Source organism: Artemia franciscana, chromosome 6 (genome assembly GCF_032884065.1).
Source record: "Artemia franciscana chromosome 6, ASM3288406v1, whole genome shotgun sequence".
Taxonomy (NCBI): Eukaryota; Metazoa; Arthropoda; class Branchiopoda; order Anostraca; family Artemiidae; genus Artemia; species Artemia franciscana.
The window spans coordinates 432,535-452,054 of NC_088868.1; the positions used below are offsets into that span (position 1 = coordinate 432,535).

The following is a 19,520-nucleotide window of genomic DNA, read 5'->3' on the forward strand; positions in this document are numbered from 1 at the left end:
AGTTTTGAATTAATGTTTAACATGTATGCATGTAAAATGCTGCTCTGGTTAGGTGGCAAAATGTAATTCGGGGAAGCATTTTATGACCAACATTTAGTAATTTTTTGCTATTTAGTAATTTTAAGTGAATAAAGTAGTTAGTTTTAAGTTTGAATTAAAGTTTAAGTAACTTAGTAATCAGCAGAATTAAATCTTAGTCCTTCAACTTTGGTTGCTTCAACTTATATTTTGGTTAAACAACTTTTGTTACTTCGTCAAGGGATTTGTTAAGTTAAAAATGTTCAAATTATGCTGGGCATCCAGAAAATTTTGTCTACGCAACAAAAGCAACAGTATTCGCAACGCAAACAACGAGCATTCATAAAAGAGACAGTCATGTGCATCTAACAGCCAATAATATAATTCATAAATTCGATTCAAAACTATTGCATGTCGCAGGAATCTTCTTTGTGTGTGAACCTATTTAGAATGCGAGGATTGCGAGTCCGTAGATGTAGTTGCAATTGTTAATGAATCATTGTTAAGTTATAATTACTTATTTATAATTATTATAATATTTTTTTAATATTTGAATACTTTTAATATTTTAATTTAATTTTTTAATATTTTATTAATTTAATATTTGATATTTTAATTAATAATATTTTAATTATTTTTATTTATTAATTTTAATTAATTAATTATTTTAATTATTTTTTAATTTATATAATATTTAATCTGTTCTAATTAATATTAATAATAATATTTTAGTTAATTTAATATTTTTAATATTTAAAATTTTTTATTATAATATTGAATATTTCTTCCTTGCAATATCTTCTAAATTACACGTAGAAAGGGGAGATAATAGAACGTAGGGTGTGACTCCTGATTATCTTCTGATTGCAATACATGTCTCTTTTGAGGACAAGGTTGTTACAAACCTGTTTGCGTAATTAAATAAAAAAAACTAATTTTTTTAGCTGAAAGTAAGGAGCGACATTAAAACTTAAAACGAACAGAAATTACTCCGTATATAAAAGGGGTTGTCTCCTCCGCAATCCCTCGCTCTTTACGCTAAAGCTTTTAATTGTTTTAAAAAGTAGAATTGTGGCAAAGAGTCAAACTTTAGCGTAAAGAGCGAGGGATTGCGGAGGAGACAACCCATTTTATATACGGAGTAATTTATGTTCGTTTTAAGTTTTAATGTCGCTCCTTACTTTCAGCTAAAAAAATTAGTTTTTTTTAATTTAATTTCTGAACGTTTTTGAATTAATGCATGTTTGGTTTTGCCTCTCCCCACATAAATTATTAAAATGAAATTTGTATATTAATTCTTTTTTTGGATAAATGGCTTTCTCTTAGTTTTGATCAGACGATTTTGAGAAATAAGGGGTGGAGAAGGAGGCCTAGTTGCCCTCCAATTTTTCGGTTGCTTAAAAAGGCAACTAGAACTTTTAATTTTTAACGAACGTTTTTATTAGTAAAAAATATACGTAACTTATAAATTAGCAACTTACGTAACAAACTTTCATAATCTTATATTTTTATTATGTATACAAGGGGGTCTGTATCCTCGTTAATACCTCGCTCTTTACACTAAATCTTAAGTTTTGTCCCAATTCTTTAAAAATGACCCCTAAATCAGAAAGGCCGTAGAATAAATAGTTGAAATTACTAAAAATACTTTACCATAAAGAGCGAGGTATTTATCTCCTCCTAAATACCTCGCTCTTTATGCTAAAGTATTTTTAGAACCCCTCATATGCGTAATAATCTCTGTTCATTTTAAGTTTCAATGCTACTCCTACCTTTCATTTGAAAAAACGTTTTCATGTTTATTTTTCATTGTTTTCTTATAGTAATGCTAGAAAATCATGCTCCCTTTTCCTTGAATTTTTCTTCCCCCATGACAGATTCCTCCAAGGAAAGATCCTCCAACATAGCCCCCTCCCCTCAGCCCCACCCCCAAACAAAATAAAATCCCCCTTAAAACGTCTGTACACTTCCCAATAACCATTACTATATGTAAACACTGGTCAAAGTTTGTAACTTGCAGCCCCTCCCCCAGGGATTGTAGGGGAGTAAATCATCCCCAAATACATAGTTATTATGGTTTTCGACTATGCTGAACAAAATGACTATCTCAAAATTTTGATCCGTTGATTTTGGGAAAAAATGAGCGTGGGAGGGGGCCTAGATGCCCTCCAATTTTTTGGTCACTTAAAAAGGGCACTAGAACTTTTCATTTCCGTTAGAATGAGCCCTCTTGCGACATTCTAGGACCACTTGGTCGATACGATGACCCCTGGGAAAAAGAAAAAAGAAAAAAATAAAAAAATAAATAAACACGCACCCGTGATTTGTCTTCTGGCAAAAAATACAAAATTCCTCATTTTTGTAGATAGGAGCTTGAAACTTCTACAGTAGGGTTCTCTGATACGCTGAATCTCATGGTGTGATTTTCGTTAAGATTCTATGACTTTTAGGGGGTGTTTTCCCCTATTTTCTTAAATAAGGCAAATTTTCTCAGGCTCGTAACTTTTGATGGGTAAGACTAAACTTGATGAAACTTATATATTTAAAATCAGCATTAAAATGCAATTCTTTTGATGTAGCTATTGATATCAAAATTCATTTTTTTAGAGTTTTGGCTACTATTGAGCCGGGTCGCTCCTTACTACAGTTCGTTACCACGAACTGCTTGATAATTACTGTACCATATAAAAGTTACATTACTATATAACAAGAAAATCAATTTTGATGTGGAAATCCTGACTCTTAATTAATAAAACCTTTTTTCATCTATAATCGAATTAAGTGTAGACTCAACGTTCTCCGTCAATAAAGTCGTTGAAATTATGGTTACAACCAAATTAACAGCTAACAGGTGAAAATAAGGAAAGAGCGAATTACAACCCATAGTAGCCGAAAAAAGTAGCCAATAGTAGCCATAGTAGCCAAAACTTAAAAACATGTTTGAAAAACCGCCTTGCGAAAAAAATTTCTCGTTTCAAGGTCATTCAAAAATGATAGCTGTTATATAGTTTAAACTTAATAGAAATAGTAAATTGCGAAAATAAAATTTTCGAACAAACCTAAGCAATCTTAGGGTTTGCAAAAGAGCTAGGAGCTTTATTTGATGGATAGGACTGACGTGTCTTATTTTCCCCCTGGGATGGTTTTATTGAACATTGAACCGTTACTACTACTACTAACAACTCACCGCAATACCAAGCCACCCAGGGCTAACAAAGCTACGCACGCTCCTCCACTAAATTTTTGAACAAACCTAAGCAAACTTAGGGTTTGCAAAAGAGCTGGGAACTTTATGTGATGGATAGGACTAATGTAACTTATTTTCCCCCGGGGATGATTTTGTTCAATATTGAACCATTACTACTACTGCTAACAACTCACCGCAATACCAAGCCACCTAGGGCTAACAGAGATATGTACGCTCCTTCATTACAATCTATTTAAGGACTCCCTCTTTACACCCTCCCAGGAAACTCCTAATTCCCTTAAATCTTTTTACGACATCTTCCTATCCTAACTGAGGACGATTCTGTTTTTCGTTTAGCCCTAGACGGTTGGCCGAAAAGGACAATCTTTGACAATCTGTTATCCCTTGTCCGCAGATACTTGCTCTAGCCATCTAGTCGCTTGAAAGGAAAACGCTCTATTTAAGTAACGAAAGAGATCGTGCCACAGTAAAGGGGCATTTTCATTCAGTTTATGTTTAGAAATACCAAGATGTCAGGGTATTAGCAATTTAAGATAGTGAACAAATCTTTCATTGTCTAAAACTCTAAACTGGAGGTTTTGAGCTGGGGTTCTTTGGGGGGCAATTTCATGTTTTCGGCAACGTGCTAGTTTTTATTCTCAAAATATAGAAGAATATCACTTGTCAGTGTATTTAAGCTATTTTTGTATCTTGCATAATATGCGATTACTTTTTGTCTGTTTCAAGTTTTAACTTTGGTCTTTGCTTTTGAAAAAAAATTTCTCTTTAATTGAATTATCGATAAGGATTTACCTCCTATATTACTACTGTCTATCTCATTATGTTTTATATTATTTAAGATTCTATGTTTTTTATTAATTTAATTTGCTCGGCCGTTTTTCTATCTTGTAGTTTTATTTTATTTTTATCGTATACACATATTTTTTTTATTAGTTTGTGGTTTGTGAAATTTATATGCGTAACATAAAAAACACTTTTGTGCCGATTAAGCCTAAAAACAAAAAAAAATCAATAAATTCAATTACAAGGATTTCCTCTAGACATCGTTTAAAAGTTCCTGGAAGTCTCTTCTTTACTTATACTAGTATTGCTTTGGTTTTGTCTTTCCTTAACTTTTATTCGTATAAATATGTATCGAAAATTTAAAACTTAGAGCGTATTTTTATGCTGATTAAATAAATTTATTTGCACTTGTAGCTCTTAAAGGTTTTTTAAACCTTCACTGAAAGTTCATGGAAATCTTTTTTCTATCCCCTTAAAATGTTTATAGATTTTAACCTTTGATTATCAGAATGTTTGCTACCATTTGTATTTGTTTATTTCATATGTTTATTTTATTTGTTTATTTTATATGCTCATTTTACTTTATATGTTTATTTTATAGACACTCCTCATGATTATCAGCCTCCAGGGTTTCGTCGAGCAAACGACAAGGAATACGATTTTTTGAAACAAAGTAAATCAAATGCAGCCATTGTAGCGGATGTAAAAACACCATGGCATTCATTAGGTGTAGGCAGACCTACAGAAAACCGACCAAAAAATATACATGAACATGATGCAGATAATATTCCCCGAACTAAAATTCAACATTGCAATGAGAGCGATTTGACGTTAGATTTAAAAAACTTGGCTATGTCTATCAAAGAAAATGTAACCCCTGCGTTTGGAACTGTGAAATATCCTGCTACAGATGCTGAACCAGTCGCAGCACATGGTAGTCATGTTGACACAGGTAAGCTTAAATTGAATTGAATTGAATTTATTTCTAAACCGTTATAATACACATGAAAAACGGAGTATAATGTGAATAAAAGAAAAGATGAAAAAGAAAAAGACCTAAAAAACTAAACGATACTTCATCTTACTTAAAAACAGTTAAAACATACAAAAGCAAAACATTCATTGTATCAAAGTAGTGCTCCATGGGTGTCGACGAATTCTACTATTATGAGCTTTATGCTTTTTCTAATAGGAGCATTCGGGTTTATGATGCCGTATCTTTTAATGACCCAGGAGCTGCTTGACCATGGTGGAAGGGCAAGCAGGTAATTGGTGTACCCGAAATAGATTTGCCGAAGCTCCTTCGTCTCAGTTATCGTAAACGTACGCCAAAAAGGTGCAAGGTTTAGGAAATTTGGGAGTGCAGAAACATTGTAAAGTTTAGCCAGCAGTTTGCGGTTGAGTAGAAGTTTGTTTGCCTCCAAGCTTCCGTATGCAGTTGCTGTTCGATACTGGAAATGAAGGATCAAGAGCCTTCTAGCTGCTTTAAGAGTGTCACCGATAGGAAGCCCTAAATATGTCCTTGGTGATATTAGGGTAATTGGCGCGCCATCGAGATTAATAGTAAATCCTGCTCGAGTTTCAACCCAGTTGAACGGAACTACATCCGATTTTTCTCTATTGAATGTAAGCCCTAATCTTAGAATATTCTTTACTTAAAATAGCAAAATGTCTTCTGAACGACTACTGTACTGTTCGACTTGGGTTAAAATATCATCTGCAAAATATCATCTGCAAAATATCAGCGACACATCGATCCCTTTTAAAATACACGAAGGAGCTGCGCTGGACTGGGTGTTCAGGATACAGTTATTGAAGGCAACTGGAGAAGTAAGGGCACCCTGTCTGACGCCTCGACGGACTGGAATAACGAAACGTGTAATGGTCCCATCAGGTAGCCTGATTACAACAGCAAGATGGTTATACATATCATACGAGGTACGAGTAGCAGACGTGTCAACTCCACGTTTATATAGCTCAAGGAGAATTTGCGTGTGAATTAGAGTGTCGAAAGTACGGCTTACATCATGACTCCTTAGGACGAGCGAATCACCAGACTTATCAACATCTATAAGTATTGATAATAGTGCAGTAAGCGCGTGGGAACACCCCAGGCCTTTCTGGAAGCCAAACTGATATGGCGGCATGTAACATTTATCTGTAAGTTCTGGCATTACAAGTGTTTCAAAAATCTTGCAAAAAGTAGTAGCAACTGTAACAGGCCGACATGAAGAACACTCATTCAGCGATTTATTCTTTTCACCATTTAGAACATGAGCCCAAGGTGACAAAATAGTTGGGGACTTCCAAGAAGAATGTATTTAGCACAAATATTATATGTACCCCTCGAAAAAGTTTCTTAATTTTTTGTGCAGAATTCCTAATATCAGATAGTGAAACAATAAACGTGGGTGCAGCCTTTTTTGACAGTATCTGCTTAAGATCACATTTACGGGGGTGTTCTACTTTGGAGTCAGGTTCTGAAAACTCTTTCAAAAAATGTTGTTGCCAAGCCTCAGCAGAGATATGAGCTGACGGAGCATTTCTTTCACTCTGGTTGCAGGTCAAACTTTTCCATAAAATGTCGGATTACTCATGATCTTTTTCTGAAAAATCAGAACGAATAGCGGCTCTATGTTTTTGCAGTTCTTTGGAAAAATGGTGCTTTGTGGAAATCCTTATCTGGTTTACTATGCCGTTCTTAGGTCTCCCGCTTTCTATCTAAATGCATAGCCAAAATTCAGCCTTCTGGCAAGCTTCAATAAGGGATGGGTTCCCCGACCAGCCCTTAACTAATGACCCAACACGGACTCTGGATCGAGGGACAAATTGTGATTTCGCTTGTAGTAGCGAATGCGAAATAAGTGACGAGTACATATTTAGTTTTAGACGAATTTCAGACGTGGGAATAGGTACTGATGTTTGGAGCAAGTCAAAAAGTATTTTTATCTTCGAAAGTAGATTGTCAAGACAATACTGATACTGAGCCAAATCGGGTTTACTCCATTCAATGATAGTTCTCTATTTCAAAGGTTGATTTTCGCACATTTGATAAAATGGTGCAGTGATTCGGACGATAGTGGTAAATGGTCAGAAAAAAAAAACTTACGGAGCACATCTACTGTTAATGAGCTACTACTTGATACAAGGACATGATCAAGGTCAGACACCAATCCGGTAGGGGGAATGTATGTGAAGTCACCCGGTTTTGGTACAAGAGCACTTTCATTTGGAATCAGACTAAGCAGAAAAGCTGAACGCGAGCTTTCAATTTTGGATATATCAAAATTAAAGTACCCCAATAAAATCCAATGGAGATGAAAAGCACTAATTTTATTCATACATTTCCCCAGTTCTTTGCAGGCTAGAGCAAACTTCATTTCGGAGCAATCATCTCTGTAGTCGGTGGGCAGGTACACATTTATTATAACAGTCCAACAACTCGAACTGCTAAGAAATGGTCGGAAATAGCGAACAATTTGGAGTTGATATGCCCACTTACTAGCGTAGCAAGTCCACCTGAGGGGCACCCTCGTTTCTTTGGTTTTTTTGCTGGTACAAGATGGACTGTCTGTGACGATAAGGCATCGAATATATTTCTACTGTTGTAAAACAGAAAGTGTTCTTGGAGATAAATAATTTCTTCGGTGAGGCAGAGCTGTTCAAGCACGGTAATTTTGGTACTAAGACTACCATTCATATTCCGGGAGACGAAACGCTTGTCAATATAAAACTCATTCATTTTGGGTGTTTGATGTCGTTAACTTAGCTGACTTGTTTGATGGGCAGCTAGCGTGGTAGCATGTGTGTCGGGTGCTTGTAAAGCTTAGGCACCCCATCGCATTCTGGCTGGGATTTTTTTCGTTGTACCATGGTTATTTTGAACACAATGGGCACACTTAGATACGTTTTTACACTGGGCCGGTATGTGGCCTGATTCATGGTAATTGTAGCAACGTTTTGGAAGACGAATTCTTCAAGTCTGAAACTTTCAAAGCCCACTTTCATTGATTGTTTTGTGGTAGTATCGAGGGTGTCACGACTTAGAAAAAAAAGCTTGAATACGCGTGATTTTCCACATTGTTTGGCTTTCTCACATCCAGAAACTAGACTTTGAATGACCTCTGCGTCAAGGGGTTCAGGAATCCCTTTAATCAGTCCTATGTACAAAGGGGTTTTTACTTTGGCATTGGATTCTGACTTTTTATTTTTGATCGCCAGTGGTATTTTTTCCGCCGTAGCCTTGTGAGCTACAGCCATGCGCTAACCGTTCCTTCCAGTCCTTAGTTCAACTTTGGCGGCGTCTAGAGCTTCGCTACATGCAGATTCGATAAAGCTTTTTCCTTCCAGCGGTTTTTTCAAGGGTGGAGGTTTTTTTTTACAACGACGGAGTATGACAGCTTTTGCGGAGCGTAAGGTTCACCACCGGGGCTGGCATGGGTAGAAACGTGAACTCACCTTTGTTAACACGTTCCATAAAGCCGTCAAAACGACGACACATGTCGTTTACTCTAGTAGTTATACAAGCATTTATCTCCTCCATACAAGCCGGGAATTCTGCAGGCTCAAAAATAACCAAGGTAGGCCTTTGCTGACTTGACAGAGAATTTGGCTATATCCAAAACATTTTCATCATCTTTCAGAGACTTTCAGAGACTGCTTCCTCATCAACGCCTGGCTCTTTACGCTAAAGTTTGACTCTTTCTCTCAATTCTTCTTTTTAAAACAGTAAAAAACTTTAGAGTAAAGAGCGGGGCGTTGATGAGGAAGCAGCCTCTTTCATATACGAAGTAATTTCTGGTCGTTTTAAGTTTTAATGTCGCTCCTTACTTTCAGTTAAAAAAACTTGTTTTTTTTATTTAATTTCTGGACGTTTTTGAATGCATGTTTTGATTTTGGCTCTCCGCAGAGGAATAATGAATATAAAATTTGCATTTTTTTTTTTTGGCTAAATGGCTTTCTAATAATTTTGATCGAATGATTTTGAGAAAAAAAGAGCGGGGGAGGAAGCCTAGTTGCCCTCCGATTTTTTGGTTAATTAAAAAGGCAACTAGAATTTTTAATTTTTACGAATATTTTTATTAGTAAAAGATTTACGTAACTTATAAATTAGCTTACGTAAAGAACTTTTGTATTCTCATATTTTTATTACATATATGAGGGGGTTCGCCCCCTTGTCAGATCCTCGCTCTTTACACTAAAGCTTAAATTTTGTCCCAGTTCATTAAGAATGACCCCAGAATCACAAAAGCCGTAGAATAAATAGTTGAAATTACTAAAAATACTTTAGCGTAAAGAGCGAGGTATTAGGAGGAGGTGAGCCCCTCAAATGGGTAATAATTTCTGTTTGTTTTAAGTTTTAATGCTGCTCCTTACTTCCAGCTGAAAGAACTTTTTCATATTTATTTTTTCTTTTTTTTTTAAATAATGCTAGTAAATCCTGCGCTCCCTTCATGGAGATTTTCTTCCCCCATGACAAACTATCGATGGAAAGTTCCCCCAGCATATCCCCCTCTTCTCAACCCCTCCCCCAACCAAAAAATCCTCCTGAAAACGCCTGTACACTTCCCAATAACCATTACTATATGTAAGCACTGGTCAAAGTTTGTAACTTGTTGCCCCTCCCATGGGGACTGTGGGGGAGTAAGTCGTCCCCAAAGACATAGTTATAAGGTTTTTCGACTACGCTGAATAAAATGGCTATCTCAGAATTTTGATCTGTTGACTTTGGTAAAATAATTAGCCTGGGAGGGGGCCTAGGTGCCCTCCAATTTTTTGGTCACTTAAAAAGGGCATTAGAACTTTTCATTTCCGTTAGAATGAGCCCTCTTGCAACATTCTAGGACAACTGGGTCGATACGATCACCCCTGGGAAAAAAAAAACAACAAAAAAACAAATAAACACGCATCCGTGATCTGCCTTCTGGCAAAAAATACAAAATTCCACATTTTTGTAGATAGGAGCTTGAAACTTCTACAGTAGGGTTCTCTGATACGCTGAATCTGATGGTGTGATTTTCGTTAAAATTCTAAGACTTCTAGGGGGCGTTTCCCCCTATTTTCTAAAATAACGCAAATTTTCTCAGGCCCGTAACTTTTGATGGGGAAGACTAAACTTGATGAAACTTATATATTTAAAATCAGCATTAAAATGCGATTCTTTTGATGTATGTATTGGTATCAAAATTCCATTTTTTAGAGTTTTGGTTACTATTGAGCCGGGTCGCTCCTTACTACAGTTCGTTACCACAAACTGTTTGACTAGAGCAAAAAGCAAGCTCAGACTTAAATTGGCAGTGATGAAGACAACATGGTAATTATTCCACTACAGCATGTGATGTGTATTAATTTCAAACTAAATAATGTTAAGCCTACAGCCTTATATCTAGTGATAAAAAATGTTGCTGATATAAAGGTTGCAGATACTGTCACAGGTAAACGCTATGATGAATCACAAATGTGACAATTCCCGTCTTCATAAACAAAGAATTTGCTTATGCATTTGATCGGCATTACCCCACAATAAACCGAATCCCTTTGAATTCTTTTATAGCATGTTGTCAAGTGCCAGACGAAATTTCAGATCCAATTCAGATTTTAAAGCAAGCACCATATAAGATATTTTATCTTATATAATAAGATAAATATAATAATATATAATAATATAAATAATATAATATATAATAATATAAATATATAATATGATATATATAAATATGATATATATAATATATATAAATAATATAAAATATAATATATAATAATATATAATAATATAAATATAATTATATAATAAGATAAACAAAGAATTAGCTTATGCATTTGATCGCCATTATTCCACAATAAACCCAACCCCTTTGAATTCTTTTATAGCCTGTTGTCAAGCGCCAGACGAAATTTCAGATCCAATTCAGATTTTAAAGCAAGCACCACACAAGATATTTTATCTTCCATCATCGCGACTCTTAGAATTATAGACTGGAAAGTTTATTTGAGCAGCATAACAGTAAAAGAACTTAAAGTAAACTGTGGTTATGCTGAAAAAAAAATTACGGCCGTGATGCTTGCTTGGGTGATGGGGCAACTCATTTAGCATTTTCTATATCCTTAAACTTAGGGTTAGAGCATGCTCTCAAATACTTCATAAAATTAATAAACTGTCATGGAAGTAGCGAGGAAAGGAATTTAAGTGAAGAAGTTATAAAACAGTTCAAGTTCAACCTCTAAAACAGTTCAACCTCTTCCATCATCGCGACTCTTAGGATTATAGACTGGAAAGTTGATTTGAGCAGCATAACAGTAAAAGAAATTGAAGTAAATTGTATTATTTACTTAAACCTGCAACCTCTGAGTCATATTAAGCATGTGCCGCCAGGCACCAACGATGCCTCAACGCCCCGCTCTTTACGCTAAAGTTTGACTCTTTCTCTTAACTCTATTATTAAAACAGTAAGAAACTTTAGCGTAAAGAGCGGGGTGTTGAGGAGGAAAAGCCCCTTTCATATACGGAGTAATTTTTGTTCGTTTTAAGTTTTAATGTTGCTCCTTACTTTCATTTAAAAAAAAACTTGTTTTTTTATTTAATTTTTGGACGTTTTTGAATTAATGCATGTTTTGATCTTGGCTCTCCGCATATAAATAATTAAAACGAAATTTGTATATTAAGTAATTGCAATTAATCGGAAGATTTTGAGAAATAAGGAGCGAGGGAGGAGGCCTAGTTGCCCTCCAATTTTTTGATTACTTAAAAAAGCAACTTGAACTTTTAATTTTTTACAAACGTTTTCATTGGTAAAAAATATACGTAACTTATGAATTAATTTACGTAACGAACTACTGTATTCATATGTTTTTATTGCGTGTATGAGGGGGTTCAACCCTCATCGATACCTCGCTCTTACCTTAAAGCTTAAATTGTGTCCCAATTCCTTAAGAATGAGCTCTGAATCACAAAGACCATAGAATAAATAGTTGAATTTACTAAAAATACTTTAGTGTAAAGAGTGAGGTATAACGAGGAGGTAAACCCTTCATATGCGTAATAATTTTTGTTCGTTTTAAGTTTTAATGCTGCTTCTTACTTTCAGTAGAAAAAACTTTTCATATTTATTTTTTCATTGTTTTTTCAAATAATGCTAGAAAATCCTGCACCCCCTTCATTGAAATTTTTTCCCCCATGACAAGTTTCTCCATGGAAATATCCTCCCACATAACCCCCCTCTCAAATCTCCCCCCTAAACAAAAAAAAATCCCCCTGAAAACGTCTGTACACTTCTCAGTAACCATTACTATATGTAAACACAGGTCAAAGTTTGTAACTGGCAGCCCCTCCCATGGGGACTGCGGGGGAGTAAGTCGTCCCTAAAGACATAGTTATTAAGTTTATCGACTATGGTGAATAAAATGACTATCTCAGAATTTTGATCCGGTGACTTTTGGGAAAAAATGAGCGTGGGAGGGGGCCTCGGTGCCCTCCAATTCTTTTGGTTACTTAAAAAGGTCACTAGAACTTTTAATTTCCGTTAAAATGAGCCCTCTCGCCACATTCTAGGACCACTCAGTCGATACGATCACCCCTGGGAAAAAAACAAATAAACACGCATCCGTGATCTGTCTTCAGGCAAAAAATACGAAAATCCACATTTTTGTAGATAGGAGCTTGAAACTTCTACAATAAGGTTCTCTGATACGCTGAATCTGATGGTGTGATTTTCGTTAAGATTGTATGACTTTTAGGGGTTGTTTCCCCCTATTTTCTGAAATGAGGCAAATTTTCTCAGGCACGTAACTTTTGATGGGTAAAACTGATCTTGATGAAACTTACATATGTAAAATCGGTATTAAAATGCGATTCTTTTGATGTATCTATTGGTATCAAAATTCTATTCTTTAGAGTTTCGGTTACTATTGAGCCGGGTCGCTCCTTACTACATGTTCGTACCACGAACTGTTTGATGTCATGACGTCACTTCTTATTCATGTCATAACGTTGCCACAGGTTCGTTACAACCTTGACGAGGAGTGCCGCGTCATACTATTTTCAGTTGATAATCTATGAAAAAATTTTAATTTAAAATTAAATTTACAATTTATAATTTAAAAACAAAAATAGGTCACAAATGTTGTTACGGTGCCTGAGCAATAATTTTAACGTTTTAATTCAAACAAGAAAGATACCTCAAAATTTTAATAGGTTTGACCGCAACCAGTTATATAATGTCAGTACGAATGCCAAAAAAAAATAAACTTTGCAAGTATTACAAATGACGATTCTCTATTTTGTAAAGGGACTGGAACAATTCAAAAACCTTAAAAAAGAAAACCAAAAGTTTCAAGGTTAGCACATATCGGTGCTAGAAATCAGACTAGCTTCATTAATCAAATATTTTTGAAAAGACTCCAGTATGACATTACATTAAATTGTTTAAAGAGCAAAAACCGGTTATTTCAAAAATATTTGCATGTATTTTAACTAGGGATTACGACAATTCAAAAACTTTATAAAAGAAAACCAAAAGTTTGAATCTTAATAGATATTGTTAGAAATTGGACTGGTTTTAATAATCGAATATCTTTGAAAAGATTCAGTATGAAATGCCAGTATGAGTGCCAGGGCCCGGCGACTGGTAATTGCACAAATATTTTTATATATTATAGCAAGGGATTACAACAATTCAAAAATGTTAAAAGGAAGCCAAAAATTTGAAACTTAGTAGATATCGTTGTCAGAAATCGGACTTGCTTTAATGATCAAATATCTTAAAGACTTCAATATGAAAAGACAGCTACACACACACATATATATATATATATATATATATATATATATATATATATATATATATATATATATATATATATATATATATATATATATATATATATATATATATATTCGTTTAATAAGACAGGCTAACGTATCCATGATTCCTCAAGATTTTGTAGTCCAATTTGTACTTGCTATATCTGTCCAAAATATTATCCCAGAGTGCCATAGACCAGCTCAATGGCTAAACGAACAAAGAAATTACTCGTCTTTATTTCCAGTGGTATCCAGTAATCCCGCTTCTCCCATCTTGTCTCTGATCAAGGAACCTGGGAAAGGTCTACGCAGGCGAAGGAAAATTTCCCATGGAAATCTTGCTCCATCATCATCTTTTGGTAGAAAGAGATTAGAAAAGAGTTCCACCAGCAACTTATCTGCATCTGCTATTACGTCTAATTTGGATGATGGAATGGCTCCAGTATATCTTAAATCACCGGACCTGAAAAGAAATTTTATTCCCTCTGTGGCAACTCCTAAAAGTGATGAACAATCGTTTTCTCCGCAGCGCTTTAGTGCTGTCAATGCTTTACTTGAAATGAGGTGCAGATATCCAGCTCACACTAATTCAGCAACCCTCTCTCCAGGTAATATTAATTTTTTTGAAACCTTTGTGTGTATCCAGTTGATTTCAATCGTTAGTTAGCGTCGAGTGGAACAAAAGAAAGGAAATCGTTATCGAAGCGGAAAGAAAAACGCTGTAAATATTATGGCTAATCGCAAGTGCTTTGGGAATTTTTCGTTTTTTAGAGGAGAGAGGGACCTTGAGCTCCCAGCCCCCTCTCCTTGTGTGCAAAATTTTGTTCGATGGTAATAGGTAAATAAGAGACATATACTTTTTGAACAGTAAGCCTTAAAGTTTAGGGATATAAGGTGGATATAGTTTAAATGGATATAGTTAAATATAGTTAAACTATATATAGTTAAACTATATGTTAAGCTAATATAGTTGGTGGATATAGTTAAACTATATGGATATAGTTTAAAATAATAGCAAGGTCCGACTGCTCGTTTAAGCTGCATGTAGACTATATTGTGCACAAGGGTCACTATTCAATCCAGAGTTTAACGAGTATGCGCAGGTTAGGCTTCTCTGATCGTCAGTTCCTGCTGGCGTATACAACCTACATCAGGCCTTTCCTCGAGTATTGCTGGCCCGTTTGGGGTCCCCAAACTCAGAACATAGCTTACATGGCAGATGAACTAGAACATGTCCAAAAACGCGCTACTAGAATAATGCTTGGACCCAATTTCAGCAGCTACGAAAGTGCCCTTGAGCTCTTGAATTTGCCCACCTTATTCGATCGAAGACATGAGCTAATAATGAAATTTGGGAAATCACTATTAACAAACGAGAAGCACCGATTCATACCACCATCCATATCAGTCAGCAGACATACTAGGCATTACAACAAACTAGAACCAGTCAAGTACCGTATGAACAGATTCACAAACTCCTTTGTACCATATTTCGTTAGCAATTGTTAATTGTAATTTTGTGATTGTAAAAGTAGCGTAATTTAGCGTTCATTTTTGAGTGCTACGATAGCTATTTAAATAAACGAATACGAATACGAAATATCAAGGTATACCTTATATCCCTAAACTTTAGGGCTTACTGTTGAAAAAGTATGCGTCTCTTATTTACCTATTACCATCGAACAAAATTTTACTCGCAAAAACAGAAAGAAAAATATATTTCACTATAATTTTGTCTGTGTCTCTCTAGGGAGGCTTGTCTCCCAGGTTTGAAAAACTACCCTAAGGAGAAAAATTGTGACTCTTCTCTTTTAGTATCACACCTTAGTCTTTTTTGTGCTTTTTGATATCATTTTACCAATGTTGGAAAACTATTTCCAACACTCAACCTCCCCTCTCCCTCGTCGACCATCAAACCCTTGAGGAGGTTTCCAACCATTAATTAAAATAATATCTGAGCTATCGCATCTTCCAGTAAGCAACTCCGGCCACATCCTTCTTTATTATCTAACCCTTGTGACAGTTAAGGGTAATAAGATCATTTATTCAAATACAATATAAAAAAATTAAAATAATTAATCTTTAGTAAAAAAAAATTAAATTAGTCCTTGAGCTCTTGTCTTCCTGTCCCCTCCTCCTACACTAAAATTTCTACCGTTTTTTGACATTTTGTTATAGAGGGTCACATGTGCTATAAGTGCTTTAAATGAAGCATGATATTCTACCCTACTCCTCCCCCCTCCAATTTAAGCCCCTTTTTTACATTTTAATTTTGTAACCTTTTCTTTAATTTCTATTGTAGAAATAAGATAGATATTAGATATTGACTCACGAGAGAAGAAATAAAAAGAGTGCAGGATTTGTTCTCAGGAACATAGGTGTCAGCGTCTGGAATGACCTTCCAGAATCGGTCAGAGCGGCAGTAAGTCTGGCATCATTAAAGAGAATGCTTAAATTCCATTTTTTTTATTTTAAGGAGAGAAGTGTGATAAGACGAAAGGGTATTTATTTATTTAGTATTTAATATTAATTATTTTGTTTTTTTACCCCCCCCCCCCCCAAGTTTTTTTTTCTACAAAATCATTTGAAGAAATGACCTGGTAAATTCTTTGTTTAATTTATATGTTTTGGATGAAAATAAAAAAATATCTATGTCTATGTCTATTAGAGTTGTATTTTTTTGTTTTATTTTTTTCTTCTATAATTGTTGTTTTGTCCAATTTTCTTTTTCGGCTTCAAGAGTTCTCAAACATTTTATCAGATACTTTTTATCAATTAGTAAATATTATCGTTAGTCTTTGATAAATGGAAAATATTATATGGCAATGCAGCTGTGTGATGTTATACTTTGTCGGTTTTTTTTTCTTCTTCTTCTTTTTATTTGAGCTTCTGTTTTAATTCAAGTGACAAATGGTCCATCCGCTGAACCTGAAACAGCTTTCCGAAAGGATCTCATTGCTGCTGGTCCTTCAAATGCATCTTCGGGACAAGATCTTAACGATGACGGCACAATTTTCATCAAGTGTATATGTGAATCCCAGTGTGCTACGGATATTCTTCTTCAGTGCAGTTTTTGTAAGACAACACAGCACCCGGTAAGTCATTATCTTTTTGGTTATTAGATTTGGTAGACTTTAGGTGGTGCTTCTTTGAAAGCTTTTCAACTGGCAATACTTGCTTAGTTGGATTTAAGACAAGAGGAGCTTCATTTACCTTCCTTTGAGCTTTAAGTTGTTCTGGTTAATCTTGAACCTGAAACTGCTGTCCGAAAGGATCTTATTGCTGCTGGTCCTTCAAATGCATCCTGGGGACACGATCTGAACGATGACGGCACAATTTTCATCAAGTGTATATGTGAATCCCAGTGTGCTACGGATATTCTTCTTCAGTGCAGTTTTTGTAAGACAACACAGCACCCGGTAAGTCATTATCTTTTTGGTTATTAGATTTGGTAGACTTTAGGTGGTGCTTCTTTGAAAGCTTTTCAACTGGCAATGCTTGCTTAGTTGGATTTAAGACAACAGGAGCTTCATTTACCTTCCTTTGAGCTTTAAGTTGTTCTGGTTTACCTTGAACCTGAAACTGCTGTCCGAAAGGATCTTATTGCTGCTGGTCCTTCAAATGCATCCTCGGGATAAGATCTAAATGATGACGGCACAATTTTCATCAAGTGTATATGTGAATCCCAGTGTGCTACGGATATCCTTCTTCAGTGCAGTTTTTGTAAGACAACACAGCACCCGGTAAGTCACTATTATTTTGGGTTCTGATGCACCTCTCCGTGTTCACATCGGTACATCATGGTTTTTGTTGCATTTTAATACAGGTAATAAGCTACACGCAGCAAGGTTGTGTGAATTTATAGGAGCATTTCATGTATTGGACTTGGTAGGGAAATTGTTAATGCTGGGCTGTTTGTCTCACCACAAAATAATTATGGCTGTAGTGTCAGATGCAGTAATATTACAGAGGGTGTCGTGAATAATAAATTAACTAGCAATTACTGAGGGTACTGACCAAAAAAAGCTGAAACTAGATCTACGTTGCATGGGCAACGTGAGCTGTTGCGGCAACCTTCGTTCGGTTTCGCCGAGTAAAGTGTTGCGAGAGCAACACTTTGGTTTTGTTTCCTCGCTTTGATTAGACGCTGAAGTTGTTAATCTGAAAGGATCTTTAAATAAATACTAGGTACACCAACTCGCAAAAGTTGCAAACCCCTCATTAAGTAAGTAAGTAAGTAAGACGGCACTAGACCCTTAAGGTCCAAACCGGCGGTGCTGATCTCCGTTTCATGGCCCCTCAGCCAGGAAGTGCAATAGGGGACGGGGGGCCAACCATCCTGTGCTTTCGCACACCCTTCCTGCTTACCTTCCCCAGATTTCTCCAGGTACCCATTTAGAGCTGGGTCGACTCTGGCCGAGCTTAAAGAGTCATACCACTGATCTCCGTCCCAAACTAAATAACTGGTCACTACTGGGATTGAGCCCGTGCCCCTTGGATAAAGAGCAACATTGCAACTAGCAAAAGTTGCAAACCTCTCATCGCTGAAGATGATTGTAGCCTAACAGCCGATTATTACTTACAAGTCCCCTACCTGTTTTACCATTGGAACCAAATCGGTCTTATCATCAAATACACCGGAAACAAATTATAGGTACACCAACTATCAAAAGTTACGAACCCCTGATTACCGAAGATGATTATGAGCTAACAGCCGACTATTGCTTAAAACTCCCCTGTATATCTCACAATTGGTATCGGCCTATTTTTGGTTTCAGTTTGTACCTTAACACTGAAGTTGTCAACCCCTTTAAACTTTCAAACTGGTATATCTCATGAAGGAATTTTTCTACCACAAAATGGATGACATATAATTTGATCAGCTCATCAAGAGCTATCGACTGCTGTCGAAAAAAAATCTATCTGTCTTAGTTTAAAAGTTGACTTTTTTAGCGTAGGCCAAGTTTCTAACGTCATCATTTAGGAGCAAAGGATAAACTCTAATTTCTTTAGCAATGAGAGAACTTCTAAAGTTTAAGAGGTACATCTGATACCGTTTCTGTATCGGCCTATTTCTGGTTTTAGTATTACCTTACTACTGAAGTTTTCAACCCCTTTAAACTTTCAAACTCATATATCTCAGATGGGAATCAAACAGTTCTTGGTAACGAAATATAGTAAGGTTCAATAGCAACCGGAACTCTAAAAAATGGAATTTTGATACCCATAGGTACATCAAAACAATCGCATTTTTACGCTGATTCTAAATATATAAGTTTCATCAAGTTATTTTTATCCATTAAAAGTTACGAGCCTGAAAAGTTACGAAATTTACCTTATTTTAGAAAATAGGGAGAAACACCCCCTAAAATTCAAAGAATCTTAACGAAAATCACACCATCACATTCAGCGTATCAGAGAACCCTACTGTAGAAGTTTCCACAGAAATGTGGAATTTTGTATTTTTCTCAGAAGACAGTTCACGGGTGTATGTTTTATTTTATTTATTTTTTTTGGGGGGGGGGTGATCGTATCGATCCAGTGGTCCTAGAACGTCGTGAGAGGGCTCATTCTAAGGGGAATTTAAAGTTCTAGTGCCCTTTTTAAGTGACAAAAAAATTGGAGGGCACCTAGGCCCCCTCCCACGCTCATTTTTTCCCAAAGTCACTGAATCAAAATTTTTAGATAGCCATTTTGTTCCGCATAAAT

At 35.7% G+C, this 19,520-nt stretch overlaps 1 protein-coding gene across 1 annotated transcript in view; it reads left to right on the top strand.

Moving 5' to 3' along the window:
• The window catches only part of LOC136027880 (HORMA domain-containing protein 2-like), a 43,731-nt gene extending 26,665 nt beyond the window's left edge, over positions 1-17,066 (top strand). Inside the window, exons 5-7 of the mRNA XM_065705296.1 lie at positions 4,611-4,961; positions 14,057-14,419; positions 16,716-17,066. Of these exons, the coding sequence (XP_065561368.1) occupies positions 4,611-4,961; positions 14,057-14,419; positions 16,716-16,933 (932 nt within the window). The 3' untranslated portion in view covers positions 16,934-17,066. The remainder of the gene's footprint in view (positions 1-4,610; positions 4,962-14,056; positions 14,420-16,715) is intronic.
• Positions 17,067-19,520: the final 2,454 nt, after the last annotated feature.